This window comes from Xiphophorus maculatus, chromosome 12, assembly GCF_002775205.1.
Source record: "Xiphophorus maculatus strain JP 163 A chromosome 12, X_maculatus-5.0-male, whole genome shotgun sequence".
Taxonomy (NCBI): Eukaryota; Metazoa; Chordata; class Actinopteri; order Cyprinodontiformes; family Poeciliidae; genus Xiphophorus; species Xiphophorus maculatus.
The window spans coordinates 1,857,864-1,872,531 of NC_036454.1; the positions used below are offsets into that span (position 1 = coordinate 1,857,864).

At 43.3% G+C, this 14,668-nt stretch overlaps 1 protein-coding gene across 1 annotated transcript; it reads right to left on the reverse strand.

The window, feature by feature from the left end:
* Positions 1–4,900: 4,900 nt before the first annotated feature.
* ercc6l (ERCC excision repair 6 like, spindle assembly checkpoint helicase) lies at positions 4,901–12,754 on the reverse strand. The gene is made up of 4 exons (XM_014474819.2): positions 12,623–12,754; positions 11,856–11,894; positions 7,829–9,911; positions 4,901–6,400 (listed from the first exon to the last, which is right to left on the reverse strand). The coding sequence occupies exons 1-4, from the start codon at positions 12,676–12,678 to the stop codon at positions 5,102–5,104; spliced, it is 3,477 nt and encodes a 1,158-aa protein (XP_014330305.1). The 5' UTR covers positions 12,679–12,754; the 3' UTR covers positions 4,901–5,101.
* Between the last annotated feature and the right edge of the window lie 1,914 nt (positions 12,755–14,668).

Consider the following 14,668-nt stretch of genomic DNA (forward strand, 5'->3'; position numbering starts at 1 on the left):
TGGTCAGCAAACCTGGCAAACATGATTGACATGGCAGCACTGAATGCACATGTGCTTTATCAGGCATGCATTGGGGTGCAGGAGAGACGGGTGGACTTCCTGGTTGAGCTTGCAAAAGAGTTGGGTAACTCTCATGTGAGCGAGAAGAAGGCACACAAGGAGAAACTGCTTCGGCAACAACCTTCCACACCCAGCTCAGGCAAAAGGGCGAAGTGTCAGGTCAACCATCGATGCAGGATGCGTGTCCTGAGGCCGAAACATCATCAGTGACCCCTCACACCCCCACCATGGACTGTTCTCCCTGCTGCCCTCTGGAAAGAGGTTCTGCAGCATCCGGTGCAGGTCCACCAGGTTCTGAAACAGCTTTTTCCCACTTGCCATCAGACTGCTGAACTCTTAACTGGACTGCACTCAAAAACTGGTCTCCACTTTATACCTTGCACATGTACAGAGCTAAATAACTTCTATTTTACTGTCAGTCCTGCACTTTATATTTTATATTTAGATTTATATTCATATTTTATACTGTATTTTATTTTACTCACAACATTGGAACCTCAAACATTGTCCTGAGCCGTATGCAACGAAATTTCGTTCTGTATTCACCCTGTGCATTGAAAATGACAACAAAGTCAGTCTAAGTCGAAGTCGAAGGAACAATTGTGCAACTGTGAGATGCGTTGAGGCCGTTACCAGGGTACTTAAGGGTACTTAAGGGTACTTAAGGGTACTTAGGCCATTTGGCCATCTCTAGCCTGAATAGGAGTGTTGTCTACGTGGACTACCTTTGGCCCTCCTAGTGTTAAAAACCTGGCCCTCCCAGTGTTAATGGAGAGAAAAGGTCAGGGTCTCCTACCACCAGGGGGCAGTCTTATTCTGTGGATATTACTGGTTTCTAAAAGCGTATTTATTTTAGCTGTAGCGTTAAATTGAATCCAAATTATGCGGAAGCCCTAAATGAGGTTTGTTCATGCTAACATTGGTCGACTCTAATGACACACCAACGTCTCTGAATAAATACATTTTTGCAAATTAAAAAAAACAAACAAACACGTGTGAAGTTACACAGGAAACAAGTTATTGAAATTTACTGCATGGATGTGAACATAGTGAAGTCTGAAACTAACAATACGGATAAAACAACCAGGCATCCTGTAAGTAAAAACAGCATAGCCTGCAAAAACAACATCTTATCAAGTGTTTTGGTTTATTCTGGTGCAAATATCTTAGTACACAGAAAATAAGACTAAACAAACTTATAAGGAATTTTTCAGCAAGATATAGGAGCTTGTTTTAATCAATAATTGATTAATTAAAAAGATAAAATACTGGTTCCACTGGCAGATTATTTCACTTATAACATGGGAAAAATGTCTCGTTAAAAGTAATTTAATCTGCAGTGGAGCTATACTTAAAAAAATATCAAGGAATTATTGACTTAAAACAAACTCTTATATCTTCCTGAAAAGTTACTTGTGGGTTAGTTTTTATTTCAAGTGTTATCAATCAATCAAGTTTATTTGCATAAACATTTCAGCAACAAGGCATCACACATCACAAAACCAACCAAAGGCGGGTAGAGCACCAAATATTGTACTCAGATCAGAGCAGCTTTACTTCAACTCAAGTAAAAGTAACAAATAAACCACATTTAAAAAATTCTAATTTTCCCCCCAAAAGTTACTCAAGTACATGTAACTGGGTAAATGTAAATACCCAACATACAGTCTCCCACTGAGAAACCAGTAACAAATATTACATTTTGTTACATAAGATATTTGCGTCAGAAAGAAACTAAAAATGCGCAGTAACCCTGCCGCCTCCTGGTTCAATCATTTTAGGAAGTTAATTGTTGGGTTTTTATGGCAAAATAAACGACCCAGGGTTAGAATGTCGCTCTTACATTTACCTCAGAAGTAGGGAGGACTAGGGTGTCCCAATATGAAGTGGTATTACTGGGCAGCCCAACTTAGGACCATTAGATATTACTTTAATGCCAGAGACGCCCCGCAATGGACAGAAATGGAATCTGAATAATCTGTAAGTCCACCTTTACCTGTATACATTTTTTCTGATTCAGTCCCAAGACTGTTGGGAAAAACGGTTAATCCTATTGTTAAAAACATGATCAAAATATGGTATGAAGTAAAGAAATTCACAAAAGAACCAGTTACATTATCACAGTTTACTCCTATATGGGGAAACCAAGATTTTAGTCCTGGAAGAGCAGACTCTGTATTTAGACAATGGGCCGCAAAGGGAATAGATATAATTCATGATTTGTATCAAACAAATTCAGCTTACATGATGTCTTTTGAAGAATTCAGGCAAAAATTTAATATAAATAGAAAATACTTCTTTAAATACCTTCAGCTTAGAAGCTACATTAGGACAAAAAACAAAGATTTAACCAAGCCACCAAAGTCCCAGCTAGAAGAAATGGTTTGCAAAGATAACACAAGTAAAGGTGCGATTTCAAAATTCTACAACTTTATGGTTTTAAATTCCCCAGAGGACTCGGCACTGAAACTAGAAGCCTGGAAATTAGACCTGGGAGTAAACCTGTCACTGGAGGACTGGCAGTCTGTCTGTACAAAGGCTCAGAAACAAACTGTTAACTCTCGCTTAAGGTTACTGCAATACAAATGGTTAATGAGAATCTATATTACACCAGTCAATTTAAATTGATACAATCCTAATATACCAGATATATGCACAAAATGTTTAGAAGAAAAGGGACTTTGTTTCATTGTATTTGGGAATGAAGGGAAATTCAAAAATTTTGGAAAGCAATAAAAACAACTGTAGAACAACTTGTGTCAAAGGATGTTGCACTAGACCCGGTTTTTCTAGTTTTAGGTCTGTATCCAAAAAATACCTTGTTTACCAAATGTGAGCTACTATTGATTGATATGTGTCTATTACAAGCTAAAAGACTGATAGCACTATTCTGGAAGAGAACAACAGGACCAGGTATCAAACAATGGATCAGGAAAATGATGAAGACTTTACCTCTGGAACGCATAACATATCTCCAAAAAGGGAAAAGCAAATTCTTTGAAAACATTTGGAGACCCTTCAGGAATTTTGTTGTAAGGAGAGGACTTGTCACAAGACGAAGAAACCAGCTAAAGACGAGATTAATGTCAAACCATAATGTTAAACAAGGGAGCCTCAGCAGTGGACTATTATCTCCTGTTTACTTAAAGGAATGTATGCAGATATGTATCTAAGAGGGTGTTTGTTGGTCTGGTTTATTGTATTGGTTATATGGCAGATATATCTGTAAAAAATACAATAAAAATATTGTTGGAAAAAAACTGCTTAGTAAGATTTTGTGTTTTAGTATCTTCCCTCTGGAGAGCACGTTGATTTAAACCTACTGATAAATTAAGAAGCAATTTCCAAAAATATATTTTTAAAGAAAAGCAGAATTAAATGTTTGGTTTCTGCTCCGGCTCAGGAACGTGAGACAAAACTGTCCGGTAAGTGTTACCAAAAAACCACAAATAAAGCGACTAACAGGCTGGTTCAGCATCTGGAATTTAAACAGTAATATTTTATTAAACTATGTTAACACTGGTATGAGACCCAATCTTAAATAAGTACAAATTCATATTTTCCAAAATATTGGACAGATGTTTCAGTAATATCACTGTGATTACTGCATGGCACTAAAATGTGACTAAGTTCAACCTGCTTCTCAGTAGAAAAGGACGTTTTTGTGAAACAAACAGGCTGCAGGGCCTGTTACTCAGGTGGAGAACGTACTAAAAGTGCACAAAGACTTGTGTTGTGAATGAATGTGTGGTCAGGCCTGGGTGTGCTCTGCCACGGTCTTAAACACACAGTGTGTGTTAGTGTTTGCTGTTCAGTCAGGTTTAAAGCTCTCTGGGTGTGAAGTTGAAAAGATGTTTCTCCATTTCTCTAGACAGCCTGTAGAAAACGCCAACATCACCATCAAGGCCAAGTCCATATCACCTGAAAAAAGTGGCAACATGCAGTAGAATTAGTATATGGTCATTTTTTAAATTCATTCTACAGGTTGAGATTCAAATATATCTCATTTACAAGAGAGACCATGTTTGATTTTTTAAAAAGAAAATGTAACTCTAATGATACATGTGATTAAAATATTTGACAAAATTAAGTAAGAGAATAAAAATACGGAGAAAAATTGAACAAGATTCTTCTTTAAATTTCAACCATTGTTTCCCAAAGTTTTTCCTGAGGAAAATGAAAGATTTTTTAAAAGTGCTTTTCTATATGCAACAGCAATAAAGCTTTAAACTCATCTTTACCAGGACTGTCAGCATCAATGGATGCTTTCAATTCTTGGCATAATTTCACAGTTCTTGTCCTATTTAGGTCCCGAAACAACCATTTAACTGACCCTAATATTTTTTCTGTTTTGTTTTGGTCATTATTATTACGCTTATTGTTGAGGTGTGTGGTAGGTGTGTCTGTCAGACATTATAGCAATACGGAATAAATCGTGTCCCGTATTGAACAACAACAGCCTGCCATTGTAGCCTAGCTTAAGCTAACCTGAATATTTAACTCTAGTTGATACTCTGACATTTCTTACCTTCTGTCTTTCAGCCACTTTGAAAAGCTTTTCTTCGTCTCTCCAACATCTTTATCTTTCCCCCTCTTCAGTTTTCTGCCCCAGAGTTTTTCCTGCCGCCCACCTTTACCTCCCTGTTGTCGAGGCTTTACTACAATTTAAAAGAAAAAACAAACCGCGCCTCAGAGCTTTGAAGGGCCGCTGGCCAACTTACCTGTACAGGAGGGGAGGGCAGCTAATCAGCGCTGATCCTGTTATTGATCATTCCAAAAACTGAACTTTTATTTACAGAAACTGAAGCAGGAAAATATTAAGCATTTTTGTTTAGTCACAACTTTATTTCTTTTTTTTTAGATTTAAACTGTAAAACAGTTTTCTGTTGAGTAGCAACGAAACAAGATTTCTCATGACGACAGAAGAAAATGTCCAGGATTGGTTTCCACAACCAGCTGCAGAGAAACATCTGGAGCAGGAGAGGCCGATCAGAGTCCAGCTGGCTTCCTGCCGGTTCCGGGTCGCTGGGCGGTTCTGCTGCTACCGCCTGTGGCTAAGCTGCCGGTACAGCTGGATGGTGATGAGCTGGACCTCGGGGTCGCCGGGTCGGAGGTCGATGGCTCTGAGGAAGAAGTCCAGCGCGTCGTCGGGTCGGTTCTGGCTGATCTTCTCCTTCCCGCTGCGGACCAGAGACTCGTAGCTGTCCGGGTCGGCACCAGACGAGGCGCAGCGGTCCATCTGCTCGCCGGGGGCCAGCTCCGGCTCCACGCTCGACTCCTCCAGGGTCAGGCGCTCGGGCGATGCTCCGTTACCATGGCAACTCTGCTCCTCCTCCAGCTGAGGCTCATCTTGAGCAGAACCCGCCATGCTGTCTCCGCCCGCTGCAGAGAGCCGCTCCGATGACTCTTCATCATCCTCATCAACATCATCCTCCATTCTGTAATCATCATCATCCTCATCATCTTCCTCTGTAAGCAGAGTCTCTCCAGCCATCACTTCCTGCTCAGAGTTCATCCCCAGCATCTTCTCTGCTTCCTCTTCATCGCTCTCGTCCTCCTCTGAGTCCTGGATGACAGACTGCAGCAGGGAGCGATTGGAGACCACAGACGTGTTTCCTGCGACGCTCCGTCTGGACCTGGGTGGAGACATTTTGGGCGTGGACGATCCGAGCGCCTGGAAGGAGCCGACCAGCTGCTGCTCCTCTTCATCACTGTCATAAATCACTGCTGCCCTCTTCCTCTTGGTGCCCACGATGGACTCGTTGGCGGACCGGTCCAGACCCGAGACGCCGGTCTGTCTGCAGAGACTCTCCGTCAGGGACTTGTGGACGCTGAAGCTGCCGTTGAGCTGAAGCTCAGTCAGAAGTTTCTGCTCCTCTTCCTCGGTGTCGGCAGCGTCCTGACCCTCGTCTTCGTCGCTGTCCTCCAGCTCCAGGTTGAAGTTTCCGTGAGAAGACTCGAGCCCGCCACTCAGTCCGGAGGTGTCATACTGCTGAAGGTCCGAGTGGCTGTGGTTCTGCCGGTCGGCCTCGGAGGTTCTGGTCGGCCCGTCGGGCTTCTCATCTGCGTTGATCTCAATCAGACTGGCATCCGGTCCAGAAGAGCCGCCTATTGGTTCTCCAGACAGATCAATGACTTCATTGCTGGACCTCTGATGGCGTTGCTTTCCTCCAGAACCGGACCGGTCCATATCCACCACCTCCGGGACAGGAAGTGGAGGAGGAACTCCTGGCATTGGGTTCCTTGGTTTGTTCTCGTTGGTCCGGTGTCTGGTGTGGTCCGGCGGCTGTCTCAGCCAGGCTGGTTCTGTGCTGGACGCCATGCTCTCCGCCAGCTGCATCTGCAGGAACAGAAACAACATCAGCAAAAGAAGAGCAGGGTCACCCCAGGGTCAGAGGTCACAACATGAAGACATGACCAGAAACCCCAGAGCTCTATCGCTACAGGCCTCAGCCTAAAGATACTTCTCTCTAGAAACAAGATGGCTGCCAGACTAAGAGAGGAGATGCTGGGCTATAATGGACCTCTCATTAGCCATTAGGCACGGTAGTGGAGGGTTGATGCTGAGGGTTTTGTTGTGGCGCTACAGAACCTGAAAACCTTGTCAGTAAGTTTTTAACATGTTTCAGTTTCAGGCCTCCAGGCCACAGCACTGAGATCTGGTGGAAGTGACTTCAGAAAGCTGCAGCTGCTTCCCGGCCAAAGAGCCACAGCTGCAGGGTGACCCTCCATGCAGGTAAAGCCCTGGACCCTGTGTCCCTACAGCCAAGGGAGACCCCCGAGGAGGGGGGCACTGGAGTGCCAGTACGAGATCCCCTTGGGGCAAGATCCCCAACTGGGTCCTATTTGTCTCGTCATACTTATTGAGTGACAGCCAAGGTCAGGTATCTCTGACAGATCGCTAAAAACTCAGAGTGGATCATAGATTCATCTGTCCAAACTGGGCCAACCCTGTGGGGAGTAGGGCAACAGAACAATGAGCCCAAATACAGCAGCTAATCTACAACAGAATGGCTCGGAGAAAGAAGAATGAATTTGCTGCAGTTGCTTAGTCAATGTCCTGACATTACGATGACGAAAAGCTTTGGTGGAACCTTCAGAGGGCTGAGCAGAACGTCTGAAATAACCGGGTTTGTTTAAACTCGGTCAGAGTTTGTTTAAACATCAGGGGCCGATCGGTTTAAACCGATCGACACCCCCATGTGGAAACGTGTCCCCAGTACAACCCGGACTGTCACCATCTGGCCTGAGGATGCCTCTCACCAACTACAGGACTGATTCCAGAGAACTGACTGGGAGGTTTTTGCACATCAGGACCTGGAGAACTACACCTCAGCAGTCTTGGACTACATCAGGTTCTGCACAGACAATGTCACCAGGAACAGACTCATGAGGATCTATCCGAATAGGAAACCCTGGATGACTAAGGAGGTCTGGGGCCTCTTGAAAGCCAGGAACGCTGCTTTCAGGTCTGGGGACAAAGCACTCTACAGTTCTGCCAGAGCCAACCTGAGAAGAGGCATCTGCCAAGCTAAGGCATCATACAGAGGGAGAATAGAGAAGCAGCTCAGGAGCAACAACACCAGGCAGGTGTGGCAGGGTGTCCAGCACATTACAAACTACAGATCCAGCAACCAGCCATGCATGGAGGGAACCACTTCCCTGGCAGAGGAGATGAATATCTTCTTTGCCCGCTTTGAGGCGACACCTACCACAGCTCCATCACAGCTGCCTGTCCCATGCAGACATGATTTGCTCTTTCACCCACCTGCAGCTCAGACTCCGCCTTCATTAGCTCCTGAGCCTTCTGGACTCGCCCTTCGATGTAGTGACATGCCTCCTGATCTTCAGGGTCCTCATCATGGTTCACATCAAGAGAAAACATGAGGTCGTGGTCTGAAATCCCAAACATGTGCATAGCATGCAGTTGAGCGATGTGCTCATCTAGAGCTGGGTCAGTCCGTCGTTCTCTGGAGTGCAGATCCTGCAGCTGAAGTTGGGTGCTTGAAGACCTTGGGTCCTCCAGGGTGAAGAGCTCCTTCAGTTCTTGTCTGCTGAAGTACCTGAATGGGTTCTTTGTGTCTCCGGTATTCTGCCTGATCAAGGAGTCTTTGAAAACCTGCCGTCTGTAGATCTTCTCCTCCACCGTTCCACAGGTTATCAGTCTGTAGATCACTACGTTTTCTGTCTGGCCAATGCGGTACGCTCTGTCGACAGCCTGAGCGTCTGTGGCAGGGTTCCAGCTCGGATCATAGATCACTACTCTGTTTGCTGCTGTCAGGGTGATGCCCACTCCTCCAACCTGAGTGGTGAGGAGAAACACGGAGTAACGTTTGTCTTTTTGAAACCGAGAGATCAGTTTTTCTCGTTCTGTGATCTGGGTGATGGTTCCATCCAGTCTCAGCAGTTTGAACCCTCTGTTGCCGAGGATCCGTTCGAGGATGTCGAGGACTGTCCTGTAGTGAGCAAAGACAAGCGTTCGGTGGCCTTCCTCTCTGAGTCGCTCCAGAAGAGCCAACAGAAAGACAAGCTTTCCAGATTCTGATATCAAAGTTTCATCTGAAATGTTTGCAATGCTCTTAACATCAGTCTCATGATTTTCACCCTGAGGATTTTGATCCAGGCCTAACTGTGCAATAGCATTGGCAGACAACAGTCTCGGATGGTCACACAACTTCTTCAGGATGTTTAATTCAGCCAGAGGTGATTTGGTGGTCATCAGCAGCTCCTTGATGTGGTCCAAACTGATGAACTGTCTGTAAATGTCCTCCTGAACGGCACTCAGGTAAGTCCAGACGATCAGGTCATTCTTTCGGGTGAGCTTGGGCATGACTGCCCCAGAGGTTGGCTGATCTTGAGGGTATTGGTGGTTATCAGGTTCTGGGTTTGCCTCTTTTCCACCAGTCTTCTTCTTCTGCACTTCTGATTTTGTTCTACGAAGGAAGTAGGGCTTGATCAGAGTCATGAGGTTCTCAGACATCCTACACCCAAGAGCCTTTTCCCCAGGAGTAGCATCCTTTTCCCTTGCGCGAGTGATGGGGTTCTCATACTCTGTTTTGAACGTCTTGGCTGTTCCCAGGAGAGTTCCCTGACAGGCAAAGTCAAAGAGGGTCCACATTTCTCTGAGGTTGTTCTGGACCGGAGTTCCCGTCAGGAGAATCCTGTTCTTGGAGGGAATGGCGTAGGCACTTTTGGCTGTTTTGGTGGAAGAGTTTTTAATCTTGTGTGCTTCATCCAGGATCATGTAGTCCCAGCAGAACTCCGTTCCCTGAAAGGAGGCCAGCTGCTGCCAGTTGTTCATCAGCATGGTGTAGGTGGTGATGATCACTCCTCCTCGCCTCTGAACTTTCTCCAAACTCCTGGTCCTCTCTGCTTTACTGGGACCGTGGAAGTCCTTCACCCTCATTCCTGGAGTCCATTTGCTGAACTCCTTGACCCAGTTTGTGATGAGGGAGGTTGGCATGACCAGAAGAGTATGTTTTATCAGGTCGTTGTCGTACATGCCAGAGAGGAAGGAGATGATCTGGATGGTCTTCCCGAGTCCCATGTCGTCCGCCAGAACTCCTCCTTTCCGGCCGTCCCTGTAGAGGCCGTACAGGAAGGAAACTCCGTCTCTCTGATAGTCGTACAGCTTGTCATGCAGTTCTTTAAACAGCATTAAGCCGCTGTTGTTCACATTGACAAACTCGTCGTCTTCATCCTCCAAGTCATTCTCAGCCAGGAGTTCTTCGATCTTCTTTATTCTGCTCTCCAGTTTGGGAGTTTGGTGAATGCTGAACGCCTGTTTGAACAGCTTCAGAGCTTGATGAATGTCTCCTTGTTTGGCAACAGCTTTGCCGTCTGAAATCAACCTGAAACACAAAGAACTAGAGCTGTCAAGATTCCTTGAATGATTTGAATATGATTTCAGAGTTTTGTATAATCTTTGTCCATGTTAACTAAAAAAAGTTTAAAGTCCATGAAGAGTCTGAAGCACTCCACACCAAGTTATAGTCTCACATTTAAAAGTTTGCAATGATATTGCAAATTAAAAAATAAGTAAAGACTTTATTGAGCCCAAAGGGAAATGTAACTAATTAATTAAATGAGTGAGCTGATCAAGCGGTGTGGCTTTTATACCAGATCTATACATCAGTGGAGTGAAAATGAGTCGTCACACAGGGTTCATATAAATACTGGTACAGGTGAACCTGCTGTGCAAGAACACGTTCCAAATAATCCCTTTTACTGAATGGCGGCATGCACAATCTGTGCAAGTTACAAAAGTGTTTAGGTGTGCACCGACTCGCTGTGACAGTGTGAGGCCAAGGCGCAGGACAGGGACAGCATGACTGGAGCGTGCCTCACATGCACCCAGTTCAACACATCAACTACAAACCTAGCTTAGCACAGTGCTACATAGTAAAACATAGTTTAACAAAGCCTGGAGGCAGATAATTTTCCTTGAAGAATTAAAAAATTGAGGTTTGTTACAAACCCCAATGTCACACTGACACCAGCACTAAACCATCAGTAACTTCATGTTTCTCCAGACTGACGGGCCTGAACATCATCCGGCTTTCTTCAAACAACATTTGTTGGTATATGGAAGCCCAACGGTCTCAATAATCACATCAACAAGCAATCCAACAGCCATCACAGTTAAACAGTCCATCAGCTGTTTCAGGGTTTATGTATCTGTTACCTTCCACTTCCTGAGAGATTTATGGTCAAACTGAGTCCAGCACTGAATCACATCAGAAAAACATGTGACAGTGTTGGTTAATGTTGAGATAATGATGTAATTTATATAAACACTGAAGAGTTAATGTGTTTCCAGGCTCACAGTAAATAGACCTGCATGAAAACTCGTCTGTTTATCTGAACAAAGTTCTTTTGAAAAAGTTGCTTCTTGCTGTTTTGGTCTTAAAACATCGTTTTAGTTTTTTAATGACTCCAATTTACCAGCTTTCTATGCTGCATTAAACAAAAGGTTTTAATTAACCTAAGGCCTTTCAGTCACAACTTATTCAAACTGGATGGAAATATAAAAGTTTTTTATTTTAAAGTGAATTTACTGCCTCACTAATAGGTGGTAAAATAAATATTTTATTTAGGGTAATTCTCCATTTTACCATCTGGAGTTTTTAGTTTTCATTTATTGCAACATAATCTTTTTATCCAACAGTGTTTTGATTTACAAAAATCATAAAAGTCCCTCATTCATCTGTTTTATCTGTTAAATTCAGGTGGAACTGGACCAGTGCTCTTTAAACTGGTTAAATTGCCATAAAAGTCCTTCTACTGGGAATGTTACCAAATAGATTAAAATATACAAAAATGAACAGATTAGGCGTGCCGTGGTGGCGTAGCGGTTAGCGCGACCCGTATTTGGAGGCCTTCAGTCCTCAACGCGGCCGTCGCAGGTTCGACTCCCGGACCCAACGACATTTGCCGCATGTCTTCCCGCCTCTCCTTCCCTGTTTCCTGTCAGCCTGCTGTCATATAAGGGACACTAGAGCCACAAAAGACCCCTGGAGGGGTAAAAAAAAAAAAAAATTTTTAAAAATAAATGAACAGATTGTGCTTGAATGAATCTACATTTGCTAAAACATAAAATAAAACCAGTGAAATGGTTCAGATATGAGTCTTATCTGAGCTGCTTATGGACATTTTATTTTTCTCAAGTGTTCAGAATATTAGAAAAATTGCTGAAACAAATTGAAGAAGTTGGAGAATGTTAGTTTGTTAACTTATGTTTATAGCAAAGACATATAAATCAAAAAATTAAATGTAAAACTTTAACATTTCATTACCTGCTGTATGCTTCCATCTGGTCTTCCATACACAAAGATCTGTAAAAACACAGTTTGGGTCAGAACCAGAACCAAACCAGAGGATACATCCAGACCCAACCGGAAACCAAACAGCTCAAAGATTTATCAGATATTTCTCTTGTTTTGATTTTACCATAAATCGCTGCTTGCTGCTCATTTGATCAATTTATGGTCAGTTTTGTCTCCAACCTTCGTCTGCATCGACTCAGACTCACTAGCTCTTTATTTAAAGTCATATTTAATGTCTGCAGTTCAGAAATGTTGTTTTATGACTTTAAATGTATTTATAACCTGCATCCAAACCACCTGGAACAGATTCCTCTTCAGGTGAAAGAGCAGCGGCTGTGAGAGTTGAGCATTAGCTATAAAGATTTCTTTAAATTAATCATTAGGAAATGTTTCAAAACAACAATAAGAATAATTTACATCAGGGCAGCCAAAGCGTATTCTGACTGCAATTCAAGCATAATTCTGCCCCCCAGCACAGGATGTTGATCCACATGGAGAAATATTACACATTAATTAATTACTACAGACAAATTAAAATATTATTAATAGGGAAAACGGTATGTACAGCACAAAGTATGTATTTTAATAACCAGGCTTCTTCTCACGTTGTCTTCGGTCTGTTGCTAGCATCAGTTAGTTGCTAACTAGCTTTTCTATTATAAACCATGGGAACGTCAGCTAGCTGTGATGCTAACTCAGCCGTTCATATAAACAGTCGTTAGAGTCGCTTCACTTACTTCTCCAGCCTGTCAGAAACCTCCGACACCTCCCCGCCATCCTTACAGCCCTCCATGTTTTCATACAAATTAAAATCTACTTTATTGTATCTTTAACTTCAAAACGACAAAATCAGCAGCTGCCTCCTCAAAAGAAACTTCCAAGAGATTTGATGTTTTCAACGTTTGAAGCAGAGATTCTTCCCCCCGCCAATTCAATACAGCCAACCAGAGAGCACGCTATCGTGACGCAGAACACACGTTGTCCAATCAGAAAGGAGATATGGGTAAAAAAAAAATCGAACACAGGTATGAGTCTTATGACAACTGGTTATATGTAATTGGGAAGTCACACACACATATATATATATATATATATATATATATATATATATATATATATATATATATATATATATATATATATATATATATATATATATATATATATATATATATATATATATTCCAACAGATCCACATTTATATTAGAGAAATACCAGGGCCTCAGGGAGGACCTGGAGAGGGCCTGGAAGGTGAAGACCACAGTGGTGCCTGTGGTCATCGGGGCCCTCGGGGCAGTCACCCCCAAACTGGACCAATGGCTACAACAGATCCCAGGAACAACATCAGACATCTCAGTCCAGAAATGTGCAGTCCTTGGCACAGCCAAGATACTGCGCAGAACCCTCAAGCTCCCAGGCCTCTGGTAGAGGACCCGAGCTCAGAGGATAAGAACCACCCGCGGTGGGTGAGAAGGGAATTTTTTTTAAATTTTATATATATATATATATAATCATGAGACTGAGGGGAGGTCATACCAATCTAGATGAAATCTCGTGACTTTACCTACTTTTTATTAAATAAGTTAGAGCTTGTCGCTGCGGAAGGTGGCGCTTTTTTTTTCTTTCGAAAAATTTTTATTGTTACTGTAAACATTTAAAAACATTACATTGTTGCAATTATTCAGAAATTTCTAAAAACTTACAAATTCATCAATTTAGGCTAAAAGAAGCTAAGAACAAGAATTATAAAAGACAAAATCTCTGTGGGTTAAAAGTTGAGCAGGACCGGGGTGACTCCCTCCCAAGTCCGGAGCCGTCCCGTCCTTCCAGACAGCGCTTGGTGCTCAGAGGGGATCCCGCCCTGAAGCTCCTTCCCTCCTGCCTCACCCGGAGAGCCAGGCCGCCGCTGCTTGGACCTCTGCTCGTGGAGCGCCGGCTCCTTCGTCCACGGAGGCGCAGGCGATTCTTCTTGGTGGCTGTGTCCTTGGCGCGCCACCTGCAGCCCTTGATGTTCCTCTTTTGCTGCTGCCATCCGGATCACAGCCACGGGGGGCATCTGCCTGCGCCTGCTCACCAGCAAGTTTCTGGAGGTTATTAAGGAAGAATAATTAACATTAACTTTGGACAAAAAGTTTGGCTCCTTCTTCCTTAAAGTCCACGGATCTCTGGCAGGCGGACTGCGGCTGGAGGAAGTGAAACCACGACACTGCGCGTTGCCGTCACAGATCACAGAGTTTAATTCCACTCAAAATAACGCATGAATCAATTAACAAAGCTGCAGAGATATAGAGATATATTCATTACCTGTAACAGGAAAAAATAGAAAAAAAACACAAAGAAAACAAGGGGGTTGGGGGCAAAGACGCGTCTTTGGAGAAAGCTTTTTATGCCAAAAAGCAAAACAGTGGTAGCATTCTGAATTTTTAACGTTTACATGAAGTTTTATACTGAGTGGGCGTTTCTTCAATTTAATATATTCAACTAAGGCGTTCCGCTCTTTAACCAATTAGAAACTCCCGTAGGAACTACAGGAAACTTGAGAAGTCTCCCAATTTACAACGAAGTTCCAAAGGCGTCTGGTTTCTATCGAGAGACAAAGGCGGACCAGTTAATCTTGGACGATACCAGGTACGAATGTCCCCGGCGCCGAGAGTCTTAAGATAAGATTTCGCAGACACCCATAAATCTGACGTCTCTTCCATTATCTCTCCTAACGTTCTCGAAGAGACTTGCATCTGGTAATTTTCAAAAAATGTTATCTTTACAAACCCCAGTTTTGCTT

Bases quoted from the DNA above. Each gene is read 5' to 3' on its own strand.
- ercc6l (XM_014474819.2), bottom strand. From the start codon at position 12,678: ATGGAGGGCTGTAAGGATGGCGGGGAGGTGTCGGAGGTTTCTGACAGG. The intron at 11,895-12,622 runs GTAAGTGAAGCG...GTGTTTTTACAG, and splicing joins GTTTCTGACAGGCTGGAGAA to ATCTTTGTGTATGGAAGACC. The intron at 9,912-11,855 runs GTAATGAAATGT...TTTGTGTTTCAG, and splicing joins CAGATGGAAGCATACAGCAG to GTTGATTTCAGACGGCAAAG.